Here is a 27066-nt window from a genome sequence, read left to right as displayed (position 1 = left end):
AAGGTAAAGCCCATATTTTTGTTGCTGTTGTTCTTCTTAAGGCCACCTCTGGACACCAATGATTTGCAATATTTGAGACCTCTAAAAGCCCTCAGCAGATGTAGATCAAAAGCACCCACTTCTGCTTTTAAACCAAATGTGGTGTGTCGTGTTAGTTGTTGATTTAAAGGATAGCCAGTGAGCAAGCCAGAATCATAAACTAAGGTTCGTTAAAGCCCTAGCCATAGTTTAAACCAATCAGAGCCCCCCACTTAAAACTCCCTCAACGGGGAACTATGGTTAGGTTATGTGAAAACTTCCTCCTTATAGATTGCAGCACACAGCCACGTTAACAGTCCTTTACAAAACTACTACTATTATTACATTTCTTACTTGCCCTTCACCATTAGGTCCCAAGCGCAGATCACAAAACATTAAAAATACAATTATTAAAGCCAGTTAAAGCAAATTACAGTCAAAAGAATACGGTGGAGCTTAAATTATGTATCTCAAGTGTCAAAGGTCACGGTAAAGAGATGTGTCTTCAGCAAAAAAGCTAAGAAGGTTTTATTTCATCTTTTTAAGCCAGAGAACATTTAGTTCTCTTTATAAACACATTTATGGGAAACCTGTGCCTGTCTGCAGATTCTTTGGAGCATTTAAAGCAGAACCTAGACTCTCTTGGCGATAGGCGGTGCCCCCTGCCGGTCTAGTACTCATGCCCCAAAGCCATGCCTCACTGCTCAATACTTCTTCGGTCGCCGCAGCATCATTTGATGCAAACATTATTCTATTTTAAAGCTCATTTCTAGCCCCCATGGGTTTCTAGAAAAATGGTGGGTTCGATTTACACGGCCACTCTGCAACGTCTTACAGCCTTTGGCTTTCTTGGACACAAGGGGCAGAAAGTAGGGGAATGTCTAGAAATAGAATGAGCTGCCAGGGGCATCCAGTCACAGGCTGCTCTGTATTTTCTTCAGTCTTGATACTCAGTGGCACCATTTTTGCCTTACAGGCAGTGCGGCTCGGAACAGAAGTAAAACAGAGTAAGAAATTCCTTTTAACCGATGCTTAAATTCCAAAAGCAGAGATGTCAGGGCTTGGGACTCTCTAGAACAGGAGTCAGCAACCTGAGGCCCATGGGCTGGAAGCAGCCGACAGAGGCCGCTTAACTGGCCCACAAGCCACCCACGAACCGAGCTACCCGTTCAACGAGTTCCCGCATGCTGTGCTAAACCAGCCGGCGCAGGGACTCTCTTCTGCAGCTCTGGAAATCGCTTCTGCGCATGCACAGACGCCAAAAAACCACGATTTTCAGCATCTGGGCATGTGCAGAAGCGATTTCCGGCGCTGCACTGCATTGGCCCAGCCCACAGAGGATCTCTGCGGGAGTGATCCGGCCCATGCCCAGTAAGCCTTGCCGACCCCTGCTCTAGAAGTTATACCCCTGGCACAGAAAGGATGCTTAGTACCAGCTGCATATGAGTTGGTTACCATTATTTAAGGAGAGAAAAAGAGAAAGGCACTCTATACTTTTTACTTTATATGTTCCTGTGAGGAAACGTGCCATTAAAATATGCCCAGGGGCTGCATCCTGGGGCTTGTCCACATTGGAGTACTGTTGAGCTGTCAATCCACTCCCCCTCCCATTCAAATTAGACCGTAGCAGTCCACACCCACACGTAATTGGATGTGTATGAGGAGCTGCTTCGATCTTTCCCCATTCATACCAGTAGGAGTTCCCTTTTGTGTTTGCCCCCCCTTCTAATTTGTTGGTTCTGTTATGCCGATTAAGTACCAGCAGGGCATGTGGACAGAGAGATGTGCGAGCACACCTTGTTTTTAAAAAGATTTCCCTGCCCAGGAAGTGTGCAAGAGTGCACAGTCAGGGAATTGTTTTAAATTCTCAGCACACACCTTGGCAGTTTTCTGGTTTGGTGCAAATCTACATTCCTCCTTTAAGGAATGTGCTGTAAATTGTTATGAACATAACCGGAAATGAAAGCACCGAGGAAGCAGTGAGTGTGCAAAGGGAAACAGCAGAAAGTGACGACTGATCCACTCCCAAAACAATGCAACAAATCATCTGTGACCCCCAAGTGAAACAGTTTCGTGCCTAATCTCCCTCAACATTCGGATTATTCCTGTATCAAGTAAACCCAAATTTACTGGGAGATTGATGTTGTTTGAAGGTAACGTCATGTGGACTATGCAAATTAAACGTGAACACACAGCAAACTCCAGTGGAGACAAGCCCCAGCGAGTCCTAGGACTCATCTACACAGCTGCAAATAAAACGTTTTAAATGTGTTGTGAAGTGCAATATACAAATGTGGCACTAGATGGCGAAAGCGAGCTATGCAAAATTCAATGTATTTTTCAAAATGATTTTTTTAAAAAAAGCATTTTCACTGTGTGTTTTTAATGTGTGTGTAGATTCCACCCTGGTTTTGCATCTACAGTGGCAAACCCCACTGGAGATTCTTCTGTTACATTAAAAATAAAGAAATAAATCACACCATCACTTAAGCATGTTGCATTTTTTAAAGCAAAATTATGGGCAGCCTATGGAACAAGAATGCAAAGTACAGTGGTACCTCTGGATGTGAACGGGATCCATTCCGGAGCCCCATTCGCACCCTGAAGTGAACGCAACCCAAGTTCACGCGTCTGCACCTCGCAATTCGCCGCATGCGCGTGACGTCATTTTGACTGTATACGCGAGCAGCGAAACCCAGAAGTAACACGCTCCGTTACTTCCGGGTTGCCACAGTGCGCAACCCAAAAATACTCATCCCGAAGCTACATCTACCCGAGGTATGACTGTATTTCATCTCATTCTGTCAACCATTCTCTTTCAATCCCCAACTCAGGGTGGCAGAGTGAATGCTGTGGCAAAGCACATCAGCATGTGGTAAACAGAACCACAATGCTCAACCCCATGGACCATAATGAGGGGGAGTGTTTAACTTGGTTCTTGTATGCCTGTATTTCCACCAATATCACTATCCAATTAATACAGCCTTGAAGCAGAGCCAGCTTGCTTTAATATAATGCTTACCTGATCACACCCTGCATTCACCAGTTCCTGGAGCATCTGCCTATTAACTTCAACCGTTGCAGAAGTGGTGCCCAACTCATTAGCAAAGGGCAGCAAAGAATATCTGATTTCTCGCAGTGCTTTCTGGTAAGGCCCAAACTTGGCAACTGGTCTCATTTGCTGCTGCCTGGCTGCATCTTTCCCTACTGCAATTTTAGGGTCCAGAGAAGTTTCGCCTCCTGGTCCAACGGGCAATCCCTGGCTGGAAGATTTGGTAGGTTGCTTCAAACCTTCCCGGATCTCCTGCAATCTTTGTCTGCTGTTCCCAGAGTAAGTGGTAGCAGGAAAAGTCTTTGGCCTCATGGTTAATCCAGGTTTGTTTCAGCATAAATTCCAACTTCTTTTGCATAAAACCAAAGGGACGTTCAACACGGTTCTTCCTGAAGGTATCAGTTTGCTGCAAAACATAATCCCTTGATAGTAGTTCCAACATAAATGGTAAAACTGGGGAGGAGACTGTGTCACACTTCCGTATTCTCTGAAGTCCCCTGGTATGTCTATGACACTACATAAGTCTCAAGGAGCAGGTGCCACTTTCAAGCTTCTTCAGTTCAGAGTTTTCAGAATTTCTGTACACAGAGGGGAACCCCAAAACTTCCATCTCGCTGCTATTCAGTATCTGGAAGAAAGCAGAACACAGATATAGTCATGCAGTTCTCTTCTTCTTTATCAAAAGAATTCTTCCCAAGAGTCAGTCTGGTATGTTATTATATTCCACATTGCTGCTTTGCTTGTGAAATGCAAAATGGTGAACAAAGAAAAGATTAAGAGCATGCAGAATATGGAAATATGTCACAATTAAAACTGTCCAGGAAGTTTTATACTAAATCAATCCAACAATAAACAAAACGCTTTCCCCAGAAGCTCTTAAACCTTTTTCCTGAAGAGCACTGGGCGTCTGGGAGATTCAATGAGGAGAGAGTTCTAGAGATTCAACTGTAAGCCACTTTGGGTTGCTCTGGGCAAGATAAAACCACTAACAAATTTAATGCATAACAAAACAATAATAGAGGAAATGAGGTAAAAAAACTGTACTCAGTGAACTGACTGCTAGTTCTGGATCAAGGAGTCAAAATACCCATGCAAGGCTGTGCCATGCAAGTTACTCTTATTAGAATTTAGCAGAGTGCATGGGAATATAAAAACTGGATTTCTCTCATGTATGCTGCTCTGAGCTTTTTAGAGTAACAAATAATAATTGTCAGCATTTGGCAATGACAGGAGAACATCCTGAATGGAATCACTGTGTTTACAAATGTGTGTGCGCGCACACACACACAATTTACAAGTTTTACTGAGAAACTTTAGAGCCCATCTCTAAGGTCTGCAGACCAACAAAAAAAGCAAGAGGACTGCTGCACAACTGCACTGGAAAAACTGTGCCTCCATGATGACACTCATTTACATGTTGTCCGTAGTGTGTTATCAGAAACACATGTGCACTAGGTAACATCCAACTTATGACGCTCTGGACAACTTGGGCCCCCAATTACCTCACAGGCCCCCTGATTCCTTACACTCCACCCTCAACCACTGAGGCTGTGGAGACATTACCAGTTATTCCACATTCAGTGTCCTCCCACAACCAGTTTCTGAAGCCATATACAAAAGACATAGAGATCCTGTCATTTCTGTTGTACAGTGCCTTGTTACGTTTCTTAGGAAAGTGAGGTTTATAAATATCTAAATAACAAACAAATAAATCTAAGAATGATGACTTGTGCCATTTATGAGGAGACTTGGAACAGTCTCTGTCCATTATGGCCAAGAATTTTTATTGGTAAATAGAAACTGATATATTTAACTGAAAAGGCGGCTTCATTTACTTTTGCAGGAATGTATATGCATTACTGGTGTGTTTGTGTGGATCGTAAAGCATACCATGGATTGTTTTAATAACGAGCATTTTATTATTGTGCTGGGCTTAATGTTCACGTTGGTTTGTTGGTACGGTATCGCAAGCCACTCTGGCAGAGTCTTAACTGGAAAAGGCAGCCTATATTATTTAAATTGTAATCTTGCCATTAGACATGCTCAAGAATTCCAGTAAACAATTCAGGAGATTTTTCATTGATGCAGTAATTCGGGGTGGCGCAACTATGCCAGCTAAACTGTACCAGCCAAACTCTTGCTGCTTGAGTCAAAAGCAGGTGAAGGGAGGCACAAGGGGGAAACTGCAGAAGAGATGTGCCTGGGGTAATGGCAACGCTAAATCAATTTCTAATAATCTGGGTGGCCACGGAGAGGTCAGGATGCTGAACTAGATGGGACATTGGCTTGATCCAGAAGGCTCCTGCGTTCTTATGGGCTTTGTCCCTGACCCTTCTTACACATAACAGACTGGTGCACATCTCAACACAAATATATTAGCTCATTAAAAAAGCAGTTCTTAGCTCTGTGGGGGAATAAACTACAGTTTCCGGGATTATTTGGGTATGTGCATGTGCTTTAAATGTATGGTTTGTACCTAGCCTGAGTCTCTTTGCTCTTCTGGGGACAAATTAGCTACAAACAATATGTTTCTAGCTTAGTTAGTAGGTCTTAATCTCATGGTTGTGGGTTTGAACCCCACGCTGGGCAAAAGATTCCTGCAATGCAAAGGCTTTGGACCAGGTGGCCCTCATGATCCCTTCCAACTCTGCAATTCTATGATTCTGCTGTTTCTGAGCTCTCGTACAATTCCCATTCATTTCAACAGCATGCACATATGAGAATTTTCTAAATATTGTGTGCATTATTTACAGTGGGGAACCTTTTTTCCGCTGGATACCCTTCCAGGGCCATATGCCAATGGTACGTGGAGCCAGAGGTTCAGTAAAAAAATAGAACTTAGTGTTGCCCAGCAGGCTCTGCAAGGTTCTGGGGAGAGTTCTGAGGACCAGACAGTGTGGGCTCATTTGATTCCTGAGGTTCCACGCCCCTAAATCCTAAACAAACGTAGATAGAACTTCTACTGCTTTCAAGCAATTGTGTTTAGGATTTAGATTTTGATCACATTCCTTACCACCAAACTACTTTCTTTATAAAATAGGAAAAAGCAATCTCCAGAAAAGGTGGGGGAGCAGGGAAGAGGGGGAGGAACAGAAGTATATACTGTAGATGAAAACTTGTGCCGAGGACAAGCCTTCCATCAACACAGAGGCAAAACTGGCTATAGCACACACAGCTGGTGCAAACAGTCCACATTCCTCTGGAGGAGAGCCCAAAACGGCATGATCAGCAGGGTAGGCGTGATAAAACTGTTCGTGGGTATGATGGGATGATTAGCTGCTTGTGCGTAAAAGCGTACTCCCTCAGAGTTTGTGCGGCTCCACAAACCTCTGTGCGTGACAGAGCTCCTCAGACATGTCTGCTCTAGTCACTCGTAGAGTCTGACAGTGGCTGCCGGCGGAAGCGCTTCCAGCAAAGAAGCTCCTTGACGGAAACGCGTCTCCTGGATTCACGGCGTGACAGTTTCCGGCGAGGCGTGGGTCTCCCCATGGGCGCCTCAGATACCTCCCCACTGTTCTCGCTGGAAGCGTCTCTGAGCCCTCCCTCCTGCTCGCATTCCCTCAGAGATTCACTCCTCCCCTTGCTGGTTCCTGCCTCAGCTGTTGAGTCTCTTTCTTCCTCCCTGAGCCCCTCCGCCTGTTCCTCCGATGGCAGTTCCCTGACATCCACCTCCCCTCCAGGGCCCCCCTCACCCCCTCCCATTTCCTATCCTCTGGGAGATGAAGGGTAAAAACCCCGAAAAGAATCTTCTTCATCTTCAGACGTCTCGAACAATTCCCTCCATCGATCTCCGTCTTGGCTCGCTGAATCCTCCTCCTCCTCGGAATCTGTGAACCCCTCCAACTCCTCTTCTTCGTCGGTGGTGGCAAAGTATTTCCTCCAGAACCTCGCTACGGGCTGAGGTTTACGTGGGAACCTCTGATGAAAAGTTTCTATTAAAACTTCGTCATTGACATCCTCTGCCCTAACCCAGGTGTTTTCCGACTCCGGCTCCCCTTCCCACATTACCAAATACTCTACTTGATCTCCCTTCCACCTGGAATCGAGGATCTCCGCAACCTGGTAGCTGTGTTCCTTCTCCTCCATTGCTGGCCCCCTAGTGACCCTCCCTTCTCTGTCTCCTTTATACGGTGACAGCAACGACCTGTGGAAAACTGGGTGCAGCTTCATGTGGTTCGGTAACCGGAGTCTGAAAGCCACTGGGTTGACCTGCTGCGTGACTTCAAATGGACCCAGCCTTTTGGGTCTTAACTTCTTACAACCCCCTTTGAATGGTAACCCTTTGGTTGACAGCCACACCTGGTCCCCCACCCTAATGGTTTCACCTTCCCTTCTGTTTTTGTCTGCCTGCCTCTTATATTCCTCCTTAGCCCTGTTTAAGTTAAGTTGGAGCTGGCGATGGATCGCTTCCATTTCTTCAACGAACTGTTCTGCAGCTGGAACGCTCCAGTTCTCCCCTTCCCCCCCTGGGAAGGCTCGGGGATGGCACCCGTGATTAGCCAAAAAGGGGCTCATCCCCGTGGACACGTTCTCTGCATTGTTGTAGGCAAATTCTGCCAACGCCAGCTTCTCCACCCAATCATTTTCTCTGTCATTCACATAACACCTCAAATACTGCTGGAGGACACCATTAGCTCTTTCCGCCTGCCCGTTGGTTTCTGGATGACGGGCAGTTGAGAAATTAACCTCAACATGCAGTAAGCTCATGAGCTTCCTCCAGAACCTGGAAGTAAATTGTTTCCCTCGGTCTGAAACCACCCTCAAGGGGGCGCCATGCAACCTAAACACATTTTCTACAAACAATTTAGCGGTTTCTTCTGCTGTGACCGCATGTGAGCAGGCTATAAAATGGGCCATTTTAGTTAACAGGTCTACCACAACCATGATGGCTGTTTTCCCTCTAGACCTCGGCAGATCAGTCATGAAATCTATTGCCACTGTTTCCCATGGTCTTTCAGGTGTGGGTAGTGGTTCTAATAAACCTGCCGGTGCCCGCCTCTCCCCCTTGGCTCGTTGGCATTGGTCACACCCTCTCACATACTCCCGCACATCTTCCCTGACCTTGGGCCACCAAAATTCCCTGGTAACCAGCCACATGGTTTTGTGTTGCCCAAAATGCCCTGCTGTGGGGCTATCGTGCAGTTGCTTGAGTACCTTCTCCCTTAATTCCCCTTCAGGTATATATAACGCTCCCTTGTAGTACAACGCCCCGTTTCTCTCCTCAAAACCCCCGGGTTTGTCTCCCTCCCTCCTGAGACCCCTGAGTTTGTCCTGGGCGTATTCATCATGCACTGTTCCCTCTACCAATTCCCTTTGCCCCACCAATACCGCCCCACACACCCAGCGGTCTTCTGGAATGACATGTGTCTCTTCGGGTGCCCCCTCCCCCTCCAAATATTCGGGTTTGCGTGAGAGAGCGTCCGCCCTAACGTTCTCTGGGCCTGGCACGTAACATATCTCAAAGTTAAATTTGGAGAACTCCTGGGCCCATCTCAACTGCCGTTGGTTGAGCACTCGCGCAGTTCTCCAGTACTCTAGATTCTTATGGTCCGTGCACACTTGCACCTTATGTTGTGCCCCAATTAGCAGGTGCCTCCATCTCCGGAAAGCCTCATGAATAGCAAGAAGCTCCCGGTCGTACACCGTGTAGTTCCTCTCGGATTTGTTCAGCTTTCGCGAAAAGAAGGCACACGGTCGCCACTCTGACTCCTCCTTCTCCGGCTGCCGAAGAAGCACCGCCCCTATGGCTCTGTCAGATGCGTCTGTTTCGACCCTCAGCCTTTTTTGTAAATCCACATGCAGAAGTTGTTCTTCAGAGGCGAAGGCCCTTTTCAGTTCCTCAAACGCTCGTTCCGCCTCCGCCGTCCAAACAAACTTCTTTTTACTGCTGAGACAGTCCGTAATGGGCGCCGTCAGGTGGGCGAAGTTTCGGATGAACTTACGATAAAAGTTCCCAAACCCTAGGAACCTCTGCACATCCTTCTTGGTTTTGGGTGTTTTCCATTCCAGCACTGCCTGAACCTTGCCGGGATCCATGGCCAATCCCTTGTCTGACAGGAGGTACCCCAGGAATTCCACCTCCTTGGTATGGAACTGACACTTCTCCAGTTTCACCCACAGCCTGTTGGCTCGCAGCCTGCTCAACACTTCTCTGACGTCTCTCACATGTTGCTCCTCATTCTCCGAATACACCAACACATCATCTAGGAAGGCGACGCAATTCTTGTAGAGCAAAGGACCCAGTACGTGGTTCATAAACGCTTGAAAACACGCTGAGCCTGCTTGTAATCCAAAAGGCATAACGAGATATTCAAATGCCCCCAAAGGTGTGAACATGGTGGTTTTCCATTCATCCCCTTTCCTTATACGTATCAGGTTGTACGCCCCCCTTAGATCCAGCTTTGTAAAAATCTTTCCCTTCCGCACCCTGGTCAAAATATCATCAATCCTGGGCATAGGGAAAGCCACTGGTTCTGTCACTGCATTTAACAGCCTAAAATCACATACAAGTCTCGGCTTGTTCGTGTGTTTTTTATCCACAAAGAACACTGGGCTACCCCCCGCTGCTTTGGACTCTCTGATGAAGCCTCTCTTCAGGTTCTTGTCAATGAACTCTCGCAACTCCTGCATTTCTCTGTCTGACATGGCATACAACTTGCCTACAGGAAGCTGTGCTCCAGGGAGTAAATTGATCTGGCAATCAAAGGGCCTATGCGGGGGTAGTTGGTCAGCTTCCTTCTCGCTGAACACGTCGCTGAGATCTGCATACTGTGGTGGTACCTTCACCTTCTCCATTACTTCAGTCCCTGCTAGGGTGGCTTGGGCCCCTGCTGAACCCTTTTCCCCTTTGCAGTGTTCTAAGCAATGTGCTGAACCAAAGGAAACCACTCTTTGATGCCAGCCAACCAGCGGATCATGTAGCGCTAGCCAGCTCATCCCCAAAATAATGGGAGCGCCTCCCAAGGTGGCCACATTAAACGCTATCAGTTCTGTGTGCCTTGCCACCCTCATTATCATTGGGACGGTCTGCAAGCTGACTCCTCCTCCCAACAACTCCCTGCCATCGATCGTGGTCACCTGCAGGGGGTTGCTTAAAGGGATAGTCTGTATCTGGTGTTCAGCAGCAAACTCCTTGCTCATAAAATTGCAGGAGCTGCCTGAGTCCAACAGCGCCTTTATTTTTAGGGGGTGTCCATTTTGCAGCTCTAGCGACACTTCAATCACTAAAGCAGGTTGAGGTGCTTCTGGCACGGGCACTTTCACTGCTCTTTGGCCTGGCTGCAGTGCCCCGACTGTGGCAACCAGGCGTTGGCTTTTACCTGCTCTGTTTCTCCCTGCTCTCCTCCCTCAACAGCTCCCACCATCCCTTGCCATTCCTTCCTCTGGGGGCAGACTCTGGCAAAGTGGCCTGGCTGTTGGCAGAGGTAGCATTTCCGGGCGCCCTTTCCCTCCTTCTTAGCCCCCTCACTGGGTTTTGAAAATGCGCGCGCGCGCGCTGTTCCGATTTCCATCGGCTCTGCAGGCGGGAAAGCTGGCTCAGGAATGTCTGGAATGCGGAACTCCTTCCAACGTTCCCCTCTCCCTTCCCGCCTCTCCAAGGCTCTCGCCTCCTGGCGCGCTCCTATGGTCAGCGCAGATTTGGTCAGCTGATCCATAGACACCGCCCTGGGGCTCCGGGACAGTTCATCTTTCACAGCCGAAGAAAGACCTTCTTCAAATAACATCTGAATGGGTGCCGCCGATAAATCCCAACCCAATCTGTGTACCAGCATGGTAAATTCAGTCCAGTACTCACGGACAGATCGGCTTCCCTGCTTGCAAGCCATTAGCTGCCTGCGCACCACCCCTTCCTCTATATCGCTGGAAAACATGATATCCATTGCACGAAAGAACTTCATCGTGTCCTTTAGGACGTCATTGTGCGTTGCCATTAGGGGTCGAACCCAGTCCCGCGCCCCCTTCTCAAGGTGCCCAATTACGAAGGCAACTCGCGATTCCTCATCAGGGAACTCATCAAACTGCACATTAAGGGCATATTGCATCTCTGTCCTAAAGGCATGGTAATCCTTGGGGTCCCCCCCAAACTTCTGCACCAATCCTGGTACCTTTCTGGGGAACTGAGTGACTCTCCCCTTTTGGTCTGCATCCTGCGCCCTCCTCTCCTCAAGCCTCGCCGTCTGCAACGCAAGTTGGACTTCCAACGCTCGGTATCTTTCTTCCAAGCTTGGACCAGTCCCAACCCCTGCTCCTCCGGTGCCGGCTGGGTCGCTTATGATGCTTTCTCCTGCACAGGCAGCGTACAGAGACTGTCAGACTGCTATGATGGGATGATTAGCTGCTTGTGCGTAAAAGCGTACTCCCTCAGAGTTTGTGCGGCTCCACAAACCTCTGTGCGTGACAGAGCTCCTCAGACATGTCTGCTCTAGTCACTCGTAGAGTCTGACAGTGGCTGCCGGCGGAAGCGCTTCCAGCAAAGAAGCTCCTTGACGGAAACGCGTCTCCTGGATTCACGGCGTGACAGTTTCCGGCGAGGCGTGGGTCTCCCCATGGGCGCCTCAGATACCTCCCCACTGTTCTCGCTGGAAGCGTCTCTGAGCCCTCCCTCCTGCTCGCATTCCCTCAGAGATTCACTCCTCCCCTTGCTGGTTCCTGCCTCAGCTGTTGAGTCTCTTTCTTCCTCCCTGAGCCCCTCCGCCTGTTCCTCCGATGGCAGTTCCCTGACAGTGGGTTTCTTCATTCTCCAGAGCCGCATGCAAACAGACAGTCTTCGAGACGATGCCAACAGAGGCACGGACCTGCCCCTATACAGAGGGCGATTGTCTATCCCCCATGGCTTGGTATTTTGCATCAGGGTTTTTACCGGCAGCAATGTATTTTCATTTTGTTAGTATTTTAGCTCCAATGAATTTATTTATTTATTTTTACTTCGTGAACAGCTTAGGGCCCGTCCCCCCCCCAAAAAAAATATTTCTCAAAATATTTGGAGAGGATATGGAAAAAGAATCAAGGTGAAAGGGAAAAGAAGATTGAAAAAAGGGATTGAATTAACCCGAAGAGAGTGAAATATTAGGTTTTACTGATGATTTGTTAATTATTTCATATGACTTATATGCTGCATTTGTGATGTTCTGTTACATTTCACTATGCTGCCGTTGTTTATTACTTGTAAGCCGCTTTGGGATTCATCTGAATGGAAAGTAGCACGGAAATAAAATGAATCAAATACCCGCGGTGAATGAAAATAGCGCAGCAACTAGAAACTTAACCCAGATTCAAAATCCAAACCAGATTCCACTGGGGCTTTACTACAGACCAAAAGCAAAGCTCACCACCAAAGAGCAAAGTGTCTCCCCATCAGTTTTTTACATTTACAAGGTGGTGGTAACTTCATCCATTCTTCCTTTGAAAAAGCAAATCAAGAAAAGTATCACTGCTTACATTAAAGTGTGGGTTTTATTAACATGAGATTCTGATCCCCTTGGGGGCCCTCGAATATTTGATTTCTTATTTTTCAAACTGTTTCTCCTATTTGTTTTTTAATATTTCTTTTAAGGCTCATCAGCACAGGTTTTTGGGGGCCTTGTTGAGATATAGGCTGTTCCTTCTCCTGTCCCTGCATGGAACATCCAGGAACTGCAGGCTTTACAAAGGAATACTGATGCAGCTACTGAAATAATGCCATATCACACTCCTGTTATCTTTTCCTGGCCCACAACATTACAGATAGGGGTGCAGTAACCTTCAAGGAACAGGCAAATTCTCCTGCAAAGGTTCGTACTTGGGCTAGGATCCCAAAAGGTTGAGATGAGCAAGTGAGGGAACAGTAAACTGTGCAGTTAATCTAAAGAAGAAACAGAAAGGAGAACCATGCATGTGGATGAAACTTTCATTTGTCACTGCAGCAATTGCTTTAGCTTCTGTTTAAAGAGCAGAACGGTTGCGTTTGACAGCGAGAAGAACCTGAAGTTGCAGAGAAGGCACAATTATCTACAACGCATACATATTCCTTGCATCCTAGCTTCAATGTATATATCTCTACAGGCTGTTTCCCACACTCGTGCTTCAGACTGCAGCATTAAAACTGAACCATAAACTTGAGTTCTCACATAACTAGGAATGAGGGAACAAAGCAAAACCTAGACACCAACACTCCATCTGCATCTGTCGTGCGTCATGATCTCCTACATTTTCAGTGCAAAAAGGCAACAAATATCAGTGAAACACTGCTAACTGCACTCATGCACTTTATGGCTAACAACGAAAGGGTCACATTCCTTAAAACAAGGCCTTTGTCCAGAATACAGATCACCTGCCCCTCACTTTTTTGAAAAGCATGTGTGGAGATGTTCGGAGTTGGCAAAACACTGGAACACTTCTCAGAACTGACACAAGCGACAGCATAGTTGTTTCTTGAATGGCAACTGAGTGGAGGCTGCTCCATGTTCTGTGTAAGGAGGCTCACCATGCAGTTCTATAGACTTTTGCCATCCCATAGCAAAATGCCTGAAAGTGGGGTTGCAACAGCACGGCAAACACATGTGCATTTCCAAAGAGATGCCACCTTGCTGCTTGCGTAAATCAGGCCATAGCAGTTTCCAAAGTCAGGTTTTCCTGCAGCCAAATTTCTCAGGCACCTCAGAAATATCATAACCCAAGTTTCTAAAAGGAGTGTGCAAAACAAGATTAAGTAATTTTTCTTCCTTCCAAGACCTCTGAGAGTGGGAGTAAAATATGGCTCTGCTTGGGAGAGGAGGCATATTTTGTCCAACTATGATTCCAGATTCCCGAGCAGTGAGATGAGACAAAGGGGAAAGTCCCCCTTACTCTGCCAATAGCTGCAGGGATTTCAAGCACCGGAGAATATGAACAGATTATTCTGGTGCTCTATGCACTTTTACTCAAGCATACATGAGCTATCTGTCAATCTTATTAGTCTAGACATTAAGCTCTTCAGGGCAGTGACTCTCCCTCAAATTACACATCAAATTGCATGCACTGTCCTTGACACACAAATGAGCTCCAATATCATTTGGGTGTCTCCAAGCTTTAATAACTTATTTGCAGCAGATTAATATTGGGGAACAAAGAGGTAAATCCAGGCACATGACCTTGGGGTGTGAAATTAAACACTGTGGATAACGTTTTACAATGGCCATAAAACAGACTAGCACTGCTCTGTTTCTTACAACTCAGTGGACGTACTGTTATCGCTAGATTTCTGTGATGTGGAGTTATCGCACTTATCAATGAATTCTGTCTATATGGTTCTATCACACACACGCACCAGCGATGGTCCGCTGGTGAACCATAGAAAAGTCCTACCACTTTTTTTGTACTAGCATCTTCTGCTCAAGAACAGCAAAGGTGATAAAAGGGGCAAGAGAAGTACTGCCTGATGCTACAGTATTATTATTATTATTATTATTATTATTATTATTATTATTATTATTATTACACCATCAGCGTACAGCAAACAGAAAGCCAACCAAATAGTGCTATTGAGGAGATAGGCAGTGATAGGTGGGGAATTCAGTCTACCATGCTTGGGAATGAAGCATGGGTTGGTGAGCAATTGCAGCCCATAAAGGATAAAGGGTTCAGTAAGGACTGTCTGCATGGGGAATTCTTCAGTTTCCAGTCCAACGCAAAACTGAAACACACTGTGTGTAAAGGAAAATTTGCTTGTCTGTGGTAAATGTACAGGTGATGACTAGGACACAGCACAGACAGATTCCATTGTTCTGGTTATGCAGAATAGGAAGAGACTGCTGGTCTTTGTTACCTGTCTGATCCACTTCCCTGGTTTAAAAAGGTGAGGCACATACATACCCCGGTGACTTCATTTCCACATAGTTGGTCTTTTTCAACACCCTCAATCCCCATCTCTATCAATATGCCGTTCAATTGTGCAACACAGCAATGTTTTGCCAGACGAGTTACCCATGACACCAATTGCTCCTACGCTATAGTCACTAGTATGCTAGACATGTGGAATAAGAAGAGGATTACACAATTTTCGTGAGAGCTCAGATGAAAAAGAGAAAGGCAAGAGCCCAGTTGTCCCAGCGTGACCTCAATATGTACAAACAAATGCAGAATCATGGGCTGAGAGCCATTCCCACATGTCCCTAAAGACATCCCATTTGGCCCAGGATAATCTGCCCACAGATGCAGCATATGCTCTTAACATGGAAACCCTGGAAATATCAGCCATATATGCAGCCCAAGCTATGCAACACAACACTGCAAACACAAATAAACCTGCAATATAGGAGTGCCGATACAAATTGCAACTGTCAAAAGTTCCTTTATTACAGAACTTCACAGAGCATAATGAATCTCTCTTTTTAAAAGAACAATTCAGCACTGCTTAATATCCCACATAATAACAATTGCTACAATTCTGCAAAACAGCAAAAAAAAAATATTGCTGGACAAACTGCTAATTGTGTAACTTTCAAGTTACCAGTACGCAGAAATCTGCATAAAGAACAACTGAAACTGCGGAAGAATTAGCTTTCTTTATGCATTCTGCCTAAGATAGTTATCATGGATTGAGCTTTCCTAGAGAGCCTTCACAAGAGATGAAAATGTTATCAGCAGCATTTTGCTTGTCTGTTTCAAGTGAGAACTCCCAGAGTGCTCTATAAGAATGATAAGAGTCCTCTGAAACTACTAACATCCTTGTAACTTGGGAGAAAAAGTGGTGGTGAAAGATAGAAGGAAAGAAAATGATTGTCTGAAAATGCATCTGCCAAAAAGAAATAGACCCAAGCCATCAACTGCTTCCCACCACCCATGTCTCCATGGCTAGTCACCTGACCTGATGAAGCTAGGTTCCCCCCTCAACTTCTAGCACACACTGATGTCTCGCTCTCAAAAATCTGCAAAGGAACCTCTTCTCTGGTCCTCTCTCCTGCTAACTAATGTGGGATGGAAAGTAAAAGGCTGACAATTTTAAAGCCAAATTTCTCACAGCAATATCGGATTTGCATCTAGATTAGTGTGGTAGAAACTGTAGCAATAAAATGTCATTTGTGAAAATGTTCTAAGAATGTAAGAAGAGCACCACTGGCTCAGCCAAAGGCGCATCTAGCCCGGCATTTTGCTCTCCCAATATCCAACCAGTTGCCCATAGAAACCCACAAGCAGGACATAAGCACAACAGCACTCTTGCTTGTGACCTCTAGCAATTGGTATTTGGAAGCATCCACAGTCACTATGACTAGTAGCCACTGAGAGCCTTATAGTGCATGAATATGCCTCATCTTCTAAAGTCATCCAAATTGCTGGCCATTCATACATTTTCTACGGCTCAGTTATATGCTGTGTGAGGAACTGCTTCCTTTGGGGCTATCCTGGATTTCCCCTCACCCTTCAGCTTCACTGGATGACGGGTGGGGAGTTCTAATATTATGAGGTAGGGGGGGAAAGATATATTGGCATCTGGCAGACCCCCTAAATGACAAAGGGCCCCCTCCCCACCCAGGAATGGGTGAGGGAAGATCTCCATCAGCAAAAGGAGGGGATAGATGGACATTGCAATGTGCTTCCGCTGTAGACCATGCCACCTGAGGCGACTGCCTCACCTGGTGCGCCCACCCCAAAGAAAAACATCTCTATCCATTTTTCCCCAAACCATGCACAAGATTCTCCTGTGAAGGCCCAGGAGCAGTGAAAACACTGGAGATCTGCTTTGGCGCTGAAAGCGAGCCCCAACCTTTTCCCGCTTCAAACTTCAGCCCCAGTCGCGCCCCTCAAGCCCCCACTGAGGAGAGGTTGCAGGGCGCTTGTCCAAGACAGAGGGGCCGGCGTTGGGAAAGCAAGGAAGGTCCTGCGGCTGGGCTCAGCTGTCACACGGTCACCAATATCTACTCCAAAGCGGGTGAGGAGAAGCCGGGAAGGCGAGGCCCGGGCATAAGGGATATAGGCGGCGGAGGTAACCGCTCCAAGATTTTCCCCGGCCCAGAACTGGGACTCGAGCAAGCGGCCAAGGCGCCACTCCCCTCCGCGCAGCGCCGTCCGACTTTCAAGGGCTGGGGGAAAAGTTTGCTGGTTTCTTCCGGCCGGGGAGCCGCGAGAGGCCTCGAGCGAAAACAGAGGGAGCGCCGCGCTGTAGCAGAGGGCGAGCGCGACAGCGGCCGGGCGCACACAGGCTCACGGCGACTCCCACCCCGCGCCCGTGCAAAGGCCTCTCTGGAAAGGCTTTAAGTGGAATCGCAATCCTCCCCTTCTTTCCTCCCCGCTTCCACAGCCCACGGGAGGTGTGGCGCTGGGCAAGAGGAAGAGGAAGAAGCGAAGGTCGCTCGGCCGCTCCAGAAGCCGGGAGGTTGCAATCCCGAGCGCGCCACCGGGTTCTGGAGCGCCAAGCCCCGCGGAACTTCCGAGGAATCGCGCCCAGGACCGGGCAGGAAAGCCCCGTCTCTTGTCCCTTCCATGCCACATCCTCAAAAAAACAATAAAATAACCACGCTCTTGCGCGCCGCTCCGCAGGGCTTAATCCGAAATAATAATTATAATGAAACCCGGACGCGCGCGGTGAATTAGAAATTGCCCTGTTCTACACCGAAAGGACACAACAAAATCCCACATTTGATTTTTTTTTAAGGAGCGGACGCGCACACGCCCCTCCCCGTGGGGCTGCGTAAAGGCAGACTTGGACCTTAAGATTTGCCACGGGTTGCCCATCTTGTTCCGCATCTCTCCCGACCGTCCCTTTATCACGGAAGAAGCCCCATTCGCGTGCAACACGCCGGCGTCGGCTCAACTGCCCGAACCACCTCTCCCTGTACGAGCTAACTATACCCACGCGAACGGGCTTACCTGGGCGTGTAAACGCTCCCATAGGGGACCGTGTGGAAACGCTTACGGGGCAACTGGCTCCACCAGCGGTTGACACCACGGCCAGGTCAGCCCCTAAATCCAGATACAAGGGCACGTCAAGTAATCCAGAACACGCTCGCTCTTCTTCTTCTGCATGCTGCGCAACACCCTCTAAAAACGTTAAGTTTTAGCCGACGAGGCCCCCTGGTCAGCAACTAGCGCGCCACTTAGCAAAGCAAAAGGGAAGCGGCGGGCCAGAATCCCAACCCTCCCTCGGCTTGCCAGCAAATCCTGTTGCCACAGATACCACTTTCTCCACCCCAGCCGCCTCTGGGGCTGCCGGCAGCCACCATCCCGCGCGGGGATTTGGTCCCGAGCAGCCTTGAAAACGGGAAGATGCTTTCGCGTGCCGCCGTCCTCCGTCGAGCCCCCGAGGTCTGGGCTCACAGGGCTCCCTTCTCACAACCGCATCTTCGCCCAGCCCTGGCTTTGCTGGCTTGCCAAGCCCCCCCCCCCCCGCACGGCCCGTGTCCTTAGCACACGCCGTCGAGTAGGCGGCCACTTTCCGCTTCTTGGCCAAAGCAGCTGCCCTCCGCCGCTCCCTCTGAGGAACTCTCCCGCTCTCCTTCCAAGAAGAGCCGCTCTCCTCCGCCTATTGCCCAGCTCCCTCCCGGCCTCTTACCCTTCCCGGAATAATAAATCGCGTCGCGTGGGTGCCTTTTCCTTTTTCTTTTAAAGAACAACTTCAGGATTCCCCGGGGAAAGCCGCCCCCTCTAAAATCCCTGCGCAACTGTTTGCAAAAATCCCCTTTAAAGAAAGAAGAAAAGGAGCCGGAAAGCTGCGAAGTAACGACGAGCGGGGCGGGAGGGGCAGGTGGAAGGGCTCAGCCTGCGCCACCAGGGGGAAGCCCCCTTGCCCCACCCCTCCAACAACCCCCTTACCTTCTTGGTCGAGCGGGAAGGGGGTTCCCCGCACGCAGCCCCCTCCCTCTCTCGGTGCCCGCGGGAGAATCAGGGAGCCGCCGCCGTGACTCCTCTCCGCTGCCTCCTGCCGCTGCCTCGACTGCTGCCGCCGCCCCCAGCGCCCCGCTCCGTCTCCATTCTTCCCTTTCCCCCTTTCGGGCTCCGAATGCGGCGGCGGCCGGGCACAGTTGGGACATTCGCTACATTGTTAGCATTCCACTCGTGCCACGTGACCCGGGCTCCGGCGTCATTCCGCCTCCCTCCCCTTCAGCATTCCAGCGGGGGAAGAAAAGGGGCGGGGCGGGGCCCTGCTCGTCAAGCGCGGGATGGGCGGGGCCCCGCTGGACGTCCCGCGCCTCCGCTGCCGCGCTCTTGTTCGCACGATCCCGGCTGCGCTGATACATAGCGCGTTAAAGAAGCGGCTTGGGACCTGTTGCGGGTCTGCTTGGGTCGCGAGTCGTTATTAAGCCATGTTGGTTACCGGGATAACAGTGGTAATAATAATTGTTGCTGTTTTGCAAAGTTTTTTTTAAAATAAAAATTAACTCCATTTTATAATGATGGATATAGAATTGCAGAGTTGGAAGGGACCGCGACCCCGCTGCAAGGAAGGACTCGTTTCCCCTGCGGAAAGAAACAGAGAGGATAGTTAAAACAACATGAAAAATAAAAGATGAAAAACAACACAATAGGCGCATAGAATCAGTAGTTGCACGTGAGTTAAACTATCAAAGTCCAAGTAAAGGCAATCAACCTTATCAGATCATCAACTATTGTTCCAGATTTGCCAGGCTTGTGAGGAGAGTTGTCTTGAAAATGATGGTTCCACTGTATATATCCCCAAAGGAATGCCAAATCGTATAAAAAGTGGCTGTAGGTTCTGGTCCTTGCCGAAATCTCAAATTATTTTCTCCATAATAGCTATATTCCAGAGTGAGCAGTACCAAGCATCCAGTGTAAGATTTGGGACTGTTTTCCATTGAGTTGTAATGACTATTCATATTTAAGACCAATTCTTTTGACAATACAGTATATCTTTACATTGGTATCATCAAAAATATTCAGAAACATTAATGTTGCTTACCAGTACAGTGGTACCTCGGGTTAAGTACTTAATTCATTCTGGAGGTCTGTTCTTAACCTGAAACTGTTCTTAACCTGAAGCACCACTTTAGTTAATGGGGCCTCCCACTGCTGCCATACCGCCGCCGCACAATTTCTGTTCTCATCCTGAAGCAAAGTTCTTAACCCGAGGTACTTTTTCTGGGTTAGCAGAGTCTGTAACCTGAAGTGTATGTAACCTGAAGCGTATGTAACCCGAGGTACCACTGTATAATTATTAAGGTTGCAATTCCAGGAAAGGGGAAAGCTGCCTTATTCTGGGCCAGATCAGTGGTCATAGTACAGCTCAGTATCATTTTTTAGCAGTGGCTACAACCCCCATCATCCTTGATCATTGGCTTTGCTGGCTGGAGCTGATGGGAGCTGGGATCCAACAGCTGGAGGGAAACAGGTTCCCCGTCACTGAACTAAGACATACATATAGCATGGAGCTTACCCATAGACTGCCGGATTGTATTACAGTCCCTCACTGTGTGTAAATACAACAAAGTCATACCCAGAGTAAAGCTTAAGCCTGTTGATTTCAGTGGGCCTATTCTGGGTTTGACATTGTTGAATACAACCCTACAGCCCTAATACTTATAATATAGATATTCCAAACTGCCTAAATATTCCAAACTGCCATGTTCCATAAAAAAGTGACTCCACAAACAGAATATGTTTGGTATTTCAACTGTGCTGCCAGTTACATAAGTATTCATTTTAAACTTCAAGTGGTGTCAATGAAAATACCGTATTTTTCGCTCTATAAGACGCACCAGACCACAAGACGCACCTAGTTTTTGGAGAAGGAAAACAAGAAAAAAAATATTCTGAATCTCAAAAGCCAGAACATCAAGAGGGATCGCTGCGCAGTGAAAGCAGCAATCCCTCTTGCTTTCTGGCTTCTGGGATAGCTGCGCAGCCTGCATTCGCTCCATAAGACGCACACACATTTCCCCTTACTTTTTAGGAGGGAAAAAGTGAGTCTTATAGAGCAAAAAATATGGTAATTTATTAAGGAATTGAAAGGAAACCCCATCTTGGAAGAGAGCAAGAAAACCATTAGGTTCTCAGAAAATTCCAGGGCTGAAAGAATGTGGTGGGGTGAAGCAGTTCATTTTGTAATGATCAAATACCTGCAATTTAAGCAATGCTGCACATCTTCATTTTTCAAATTATTGCAGCAATTAACCCACGAAGCATGGCAATGTGCTTGCTTAAATATGAATATTGCTCAGTGGTGTTTTCTTTGGCTTACAAAGGGCACCTAAAAATAGTAGTACATACATGAACTGAAAATATCTCTGGTAACAAAATATATTTCTGATGTAAGCTTGTGTGCTATACTGTCCTGGACTAGGACCAGGGAGACTCGGGTTCAGATCTCCATCTGCCATGAAGAGTTCCTCCTCTTAGCCTAACCTACCGCACAGGATTCTTGTAAGAGTTAAATAGAACTCAGTGAGGCTTACTTTTGAGTAAACACTGTCAGGATACACACAGTGGAGCTTAACTTCTGAGTAGACATGCATGGGGCTGTGTAGTATCGGCTAGAATTTATTTTTAACACCACACAGTGATTAAATTTGTACTCCCGTTGATTTACACCAGTGTTTTTCAGACTCCAGACACTCCTCCCCCAAAATAAAACAGCAGACATGTTATAGTGCAAGAGTAATTCCTAGCTGTGGCTGTGCCATGGGACAAGCGCATTCATTAAGGCTGCAGTACTGTATATACACAGGGACGCGGATGGCGCTGTGGGTTAAACCACTGAGCTTAGGACTTGCTGATCAGAAGGTCGGCGGTTCGAATCCCCGCGACAGGGTGAGCTCCCATTGCTCAGTCCCTGCTCCTGCCAACCTAGCAGTTCGAAAGCACGTCAAAGTGCAAGTACTCCAGCAACAAAATCATCAAGTTTGCTGATGATACTACGGTGGTGGGGCTCATTTCAGGAGGGGATGAGTCCGCCTATCGGGACGAGGTGGAGCGGCTCTGTGTTTGGTGTGGAGAGAACAATCTGGCTCTTAATACGGCTAAGACCAAGGAATTGGTGGTGGATTACAGGGGAAAAAAGGCGGACATTCAGCCCTTGTATATCAACGGGGAACGGGTGGAGAGGGTGGCGGAATTCAGGTTTTTGGGAGTGACTATGGATCAGGGCATGACTTGGAGCGCAAATACCACTGCTCTGGTGAAGAAGGCCCAGCAGAGAATTTATTTCCTCAGACTTTTAAAAAAGAACAATCTGAGTGAGAGACTGCTGGTGTCCTTCTACCGAGGCTCCATAGAGAGCATACTTACATACTGTATTTGTGCTTGGTTCTCCAGTTGTACAGCTAGGGAGAGGAAGGTGCTCCAGAAGGTCATAACCACAGCCCAAAGGATTATTGGTCACCCTCTCCCACCTTTGGAAGAACTGTACGGTTCCCGTTGCCTTAGGAAAGCAAACAACATCCTGCAGGATCCATCTCACCCGGGATACAGTCTGTTTGCACTACTGCCTTCTGGCAGGAGGTATAGAAACATCAAGTCAAGGACAAATAGACTGAAAAACAGTTTCTATCCAAGAGCTGTGGCCTTTTTGAATGCTGTAACTCGATAGTGAGACCTGGGAGTTTGATGGGTGTGGGTGTGGGTGTGGTTGGAAGGTGGTTTGTTTGGTTGTTGCTGTTGTTTTGCTTTTGTTGTTTTTAAGGGATGGCATCCAATTTCGTTGCACTTGTGCAATGTTGCACTAGTGTAATGACAATAAAGAATCTATCTATCTAAAGTGCAAGTAGATAAATAGGTACCGCTCCGGCAGGAAGGTAAACAGTGTTTCCTTTTTTTATATATATATAAATTTTTATTGATTTTACAAAAATTTTTAAACAATACAAACATGTAAAAAGACATACAAACACATATAATTTCATGACCTTTTTTTCATAAACCTTGTTTCTCGGACTCCCCCATACCTCCCCTTTCTGCATCCCAATGTCCAAAATTTTCCAGCAACTTCCAAGTTAGTTCTGTCAAACATATATCTTATTGATCTTTCCTTCAGTCTAGTCTTATATCGCTGTAACCCTTTCCTTCTCAAAACCTCGACATTTTAACATTCATCAAGTTTATAATAGTCCTTAAGATACATTTTAAATTTCTTCCACTCTTCTTCTGCCGTCTCCTTCCCCTGATCGCGGATTCTGCCAGTCATCTCAGCCAATGTCATATAGTCCATCACTTTCATCTGCCATTCTTCCAGAGTGGGTAGATCTTGTGTCTTCCAATACTTGGCGATGAGTATTCTTGCTGCTGTCGTAGCATACATAAAGAAAATTCTATCTTTCTTTGACAGTGTTTCCGTGTGCTGCTCTGGTTCGCCAGAAGCGGCTTAGTCATGCTGGCCACATGACCCGGAAGCTGTATGCCGGCTCCCTCAGCCAATAAAGCGAGATGAGTGCCGCAACCCCAGAGTCGGTCACAACTGGACTCAATGGTCAGGGGTCCCTTTACCTTTACAGTATTTGTTGTTTAGTCGTGTCTGACTCTTCGTGACCCCATGGACCAGAGCATGCCAGGCACTTCTGTCTTCCTTTACTGTATATGCACACTTAACCTGAGAATAAGCTCCATTGAACTTATTGTGTCTTCTGGATAGGCATAGATAGGATTGCAATGCAAATAATGAAAGAGGCCAAAATACCCACCTGTGGAGGCTGTCCCCAGAGACCAGTGATGCCTTTACTTGCATATGCATCTCGGAGTTATCGCTGCTTCACTCCTCATCAGATTCACCAGCAGCACAGGACAGCACCTCTATACTACAACACTCTGAATATGTGCAGTTTTGAACACTAACTGGAACCATAGCTCCATCATGACCAGAGGGATTAAAATGGCATGTTTATTTCAGCCTAGGTGCTGATATCAAGCTTGTTTGCTGCTGCCTCCAACACCTGCCGCTCTCCAGGTGGTCATTTTGTGGGTGGGGAGAGGTCCCTTGGGCTGCAAAGTCCTGGACTTCAGCCCCGAGGTTCACCCATCATGAAAACCTTTGCACAAAACAAAAGCCTGAGACTGGGCTGTGTGTGAGAGAGAACAAAAATGCTAACTATAAACCAATGAGAAGGTGCACAGGCACTCCTCCAGGCACAACAAGAATTCTGGGAATGCTAACTATAAATCAGCTCACAGGTATTTCACCATTGTTGTCTAATCCTGTTGTTCGGGGAAAGAATGTGAGATTTTCAGAATGACCTCTGAATAGATCGAGGATTGGCATTTGTTTACTAGCAAAGGCCGCTTCGGAAATGTACCGTGAGGAAGGCTGCAAAAATGTTACCTCGCTGTGCTCCCGGCGTTCTGGCATGCTCCGGACCAGGGTGGGGGAAACTATTTTCAACCTGCATTCCCTCAAAGGCAACCTTCCATGGGCCATTTGCCAGAGGCAAAAATGGCTGGAGCAGTGGTTGTGGTCCTTTGTTGTTGTTTAGTCATGACCCCATGGACCAGAGTACGCCAGGCACTCCTGTCTTCCACTGCCTCCCGCAGTTTGGTCAAACTCATGCTGGTAGCTTGAGAACACTGTCCAACCATCTCGTCCTCTGTCGTCCCCTTCTCCTTGTGCCCTCCATCTTTCCCAACATCAGGGTCTTTTCCAGGGAGTCTTCTCTTCTCATGAGGTGGCCAAGGTATTGGAGCCTCAGCTTCACGTGATCCACCTGGAGCAGGAACTGGCAAGCCACTCCAGTATCCCTGCCAAGAAAACTCCATGGACAAAGAAAACAGTTGTGGCCCTTACCTTTGTACAATCCAGGCATGCAAGCGGGATGTTTCTGCAGCCCCACACTGATCTTCGCCCTCCATCCAGACATGCAAAAGGCATTAGCGCAACACAAGGGCACATTTCAGCAAAGCAAAAGCGCTCAAGGCGTGGGGCAGGAGGACCAGTGAGGGTTGTGGCTTGCAGAGTTGACGTGGCCTGGGAGAGTGCAGAGGGGCAGGAAGAGAGGCCTGGAGGACTGCATTTGACCTGAGGTTCCCCACTCCTGCTCTGGACCCAGGGTGGTGCTATGCAGATAGGAGCTGATGGCTGTAACTGGATTCTGTGGGGCAAAGTAAGCAGGAGGATGCAAGTGGGAAAGGCAGACTTTTCGCTCCAAAGACTAGCGCCACCAGAGGCACGGGTCAGCATTAGTCACCCCACCCTGGTGCCGTCTCTAAGTTTAGCACATATAGCTGAGATCTTAGAATTGGAAGAGTAGGAAGGTACCCTAAGGGTCAATCTAGTCCGACCCCCTGCATTGCAGGGAGGCTGACATCTATTCCAGGGGGTAGGGGACAGCAAAGTGTTACAATGGGAGCAAATCCTGCCCACTTGGCCTCTACCAGCAGAGACCCCATGGAGTATGCGCTGTAGTTCTATGACCCTGCAGGAAGTAGTTAGGATGGTGATCTCCACTCAGTTGCACAAAGTGGCCCGTTCAAAATGAGCAGCAAGGAAAGCCATAGAAAGGCTAGACCAGGGGTCGGCAACCTGCGGCTCCAGAGCCGCATGCGGCTCTTTAAAGCCTTTGCTGCGGCTCCGGGGCGGTGGCGAGGGGAGGCGGCGAGGGGCGGAGGCGAGGTGACGAGCCTGCCGCCCGGCGGGCGGGGCGCCGTAAAGCAGAGAGCCCCCCTCGCCAGGCAGACATCCGCAGCGTGGGGAGCCTTGCCGGACTTCCCGGCAAGGCTCCCGACGCTGCGGATAGCAGCCTGCCGCCCGGCGGGCGGGGCGCCGTAAAGAAGAGCGCCCCCCTTGCCAGGCAGACATCCGCAGCGTGGGGAGCCTTGCCGGAGGTCCCGGCAAGGCTTCCCACGCTGCGGATAGCAGCCTGCCGCCCGGTGGGCGGGGCGCCCTAAAGCAGAGCGCCCCCCTCGCCAGGTAGACATCCGCAGCGTGGGGAGCCTTGCCGGAGGTCCCGGCAAGGCTCCCCACGCTGCGGATAGCAGCCTGCCGCCCGGCGGGTGGGGCGCCGTAAAGAAGAGCGCCCCCCTCGCCAGGCAGACATCCGCAGCGTGGGGAGCCTTGCCGGAGGTCCCGGCAAGGCTTCCCACGCTGCGGATAGCAGCCTGCTGCCCGGTGGGCGGGGCGCCCTAAAGCAGAGCGCCCCCCTCGCCAGGCAGACATCCGCAGCGTAGGGAGCCTTGCCGGACTTCCCGGCAAGGCTCCCCACGCTGCGGATAGCAGCCTGCCGCCCCGCAGGCATCGGCCAGCCCCACAAGCTCGGGGGACAGCAGGGAGGCGAAGCACCGCCATCCCGCTGTTCCTCGACCTGGTTCGGTTTCCCCGACCTGCTTTTGGGGGGGAAATAAAGGGAAATTTTTTTCCCTTTATTTCCCCCCCAAAAAACTAGGTGCGTCCTATGGGACGGAGCGTCCTATGGGGCGAAAAATACGGTATTTTTATAATGACGAATGCCTCATTATTAATTATTATTTACATCAGGCACTGATTATGATTTATGGTACACTGGGGCCCTGATTAATTTTCTATGGCATTTTGGGGCATTGATTATTGGGCATAGCAAGTCGCGGTCGCGTGGAATTTGTGCTTTGTGACCGTTTGAAGTGGGGTTTTTTTCTTGGGAGGCTGGGCGGCACGAAGAGAGGGATTATTTTTATAATGATGAGGATGACATTGGGCCCTCATTATTAATTATTATTTACATCAGGCACTGATTATGATTTATGGTTCACTGGGGCCCTGGTTAATTTTCTTTGGCATTTTGTGGCATTGATTATGCAGTCGCGGTCGCGTGGAATTCCACGTGGAGTTAGTTGCCTGAAGCCCCTTTTTAGTTGCTTGAAGCCCCTTTTTAAACTTAAGCAGGTGAAAGTTTGGTGAATTGCTGCCAAGGAGTGTGGTGGAGTCTCCTTCTTTGGAGGTCTTTAAGCAGAGGCTTGACAACCATATGTCAGGAGTGCTCTGATGGTGTTTCCTGCTTGGCAGGGGGTTGGACTCGATGGCCCTTGTGGTCTCTTCCACATATGTATGTGAGCAGGTCTTCTCCAACATGAACTATATTAAAAACAAGCACCGATCACGCCTCACAGATGACAGCTTGCAAGCCTGTGTGAAA

The 27066-nt window shown here is 48.3% G+C and overlaps 1 protein-coding gene across 2 annotated transcripts in view; it reads right to left on the bottom strand.

The window, feature by feature from the left end:
- LATS2 (large tumor suppressor kinase 2) overlaps positions 1-19122 on the bottom strand; it is a 55472-nt gene extending 36350 nt beyond the window's left edge. Inside the window, exons 1-2 of one of the 2 annotated variants that reach the window (XM_083498872.1) lie at positions 18836-19122; positions 3041-3698 (exon numbers count right to left, since the gene is read on the bottom strand). In XM_083498872.1, coding sequence (XP_083354998.1) covers positions 3041-3382 — 342 coding nt within the window. In that variant the 5' untranslated portion in view covers positions 3383-3698; positions 18836-19122. Of the gene's footprint in view, positions 1-3040; positions 3699-17893; positions 18445-18835 lie in introns of those variants that run through there. The other variant, XM_083498873.1, reaches the window with a different exon arrangement.
- Positions 19123-27066: the final 7944 nt, after the last annotated feature.

This window comes from Podarcis liolepis, assembly GCF_965112155.1.
Source record: "Podarcis liolepis genome assembly, chromosome: 4".
In the NCBI taxonomy this organism is placed as follows: domain Eukaryota; kingdom Metazoa; phylum Chordata; class Lepidosauria; order Squamata; family Lacertidae; genus Podarcis; species Podarcis liolepis.
The sequence above is the reverse complement of the archived record's forward strand: the minus strand, read 5'-3'. Positions and strand labels throughout refer to the sequence as shown.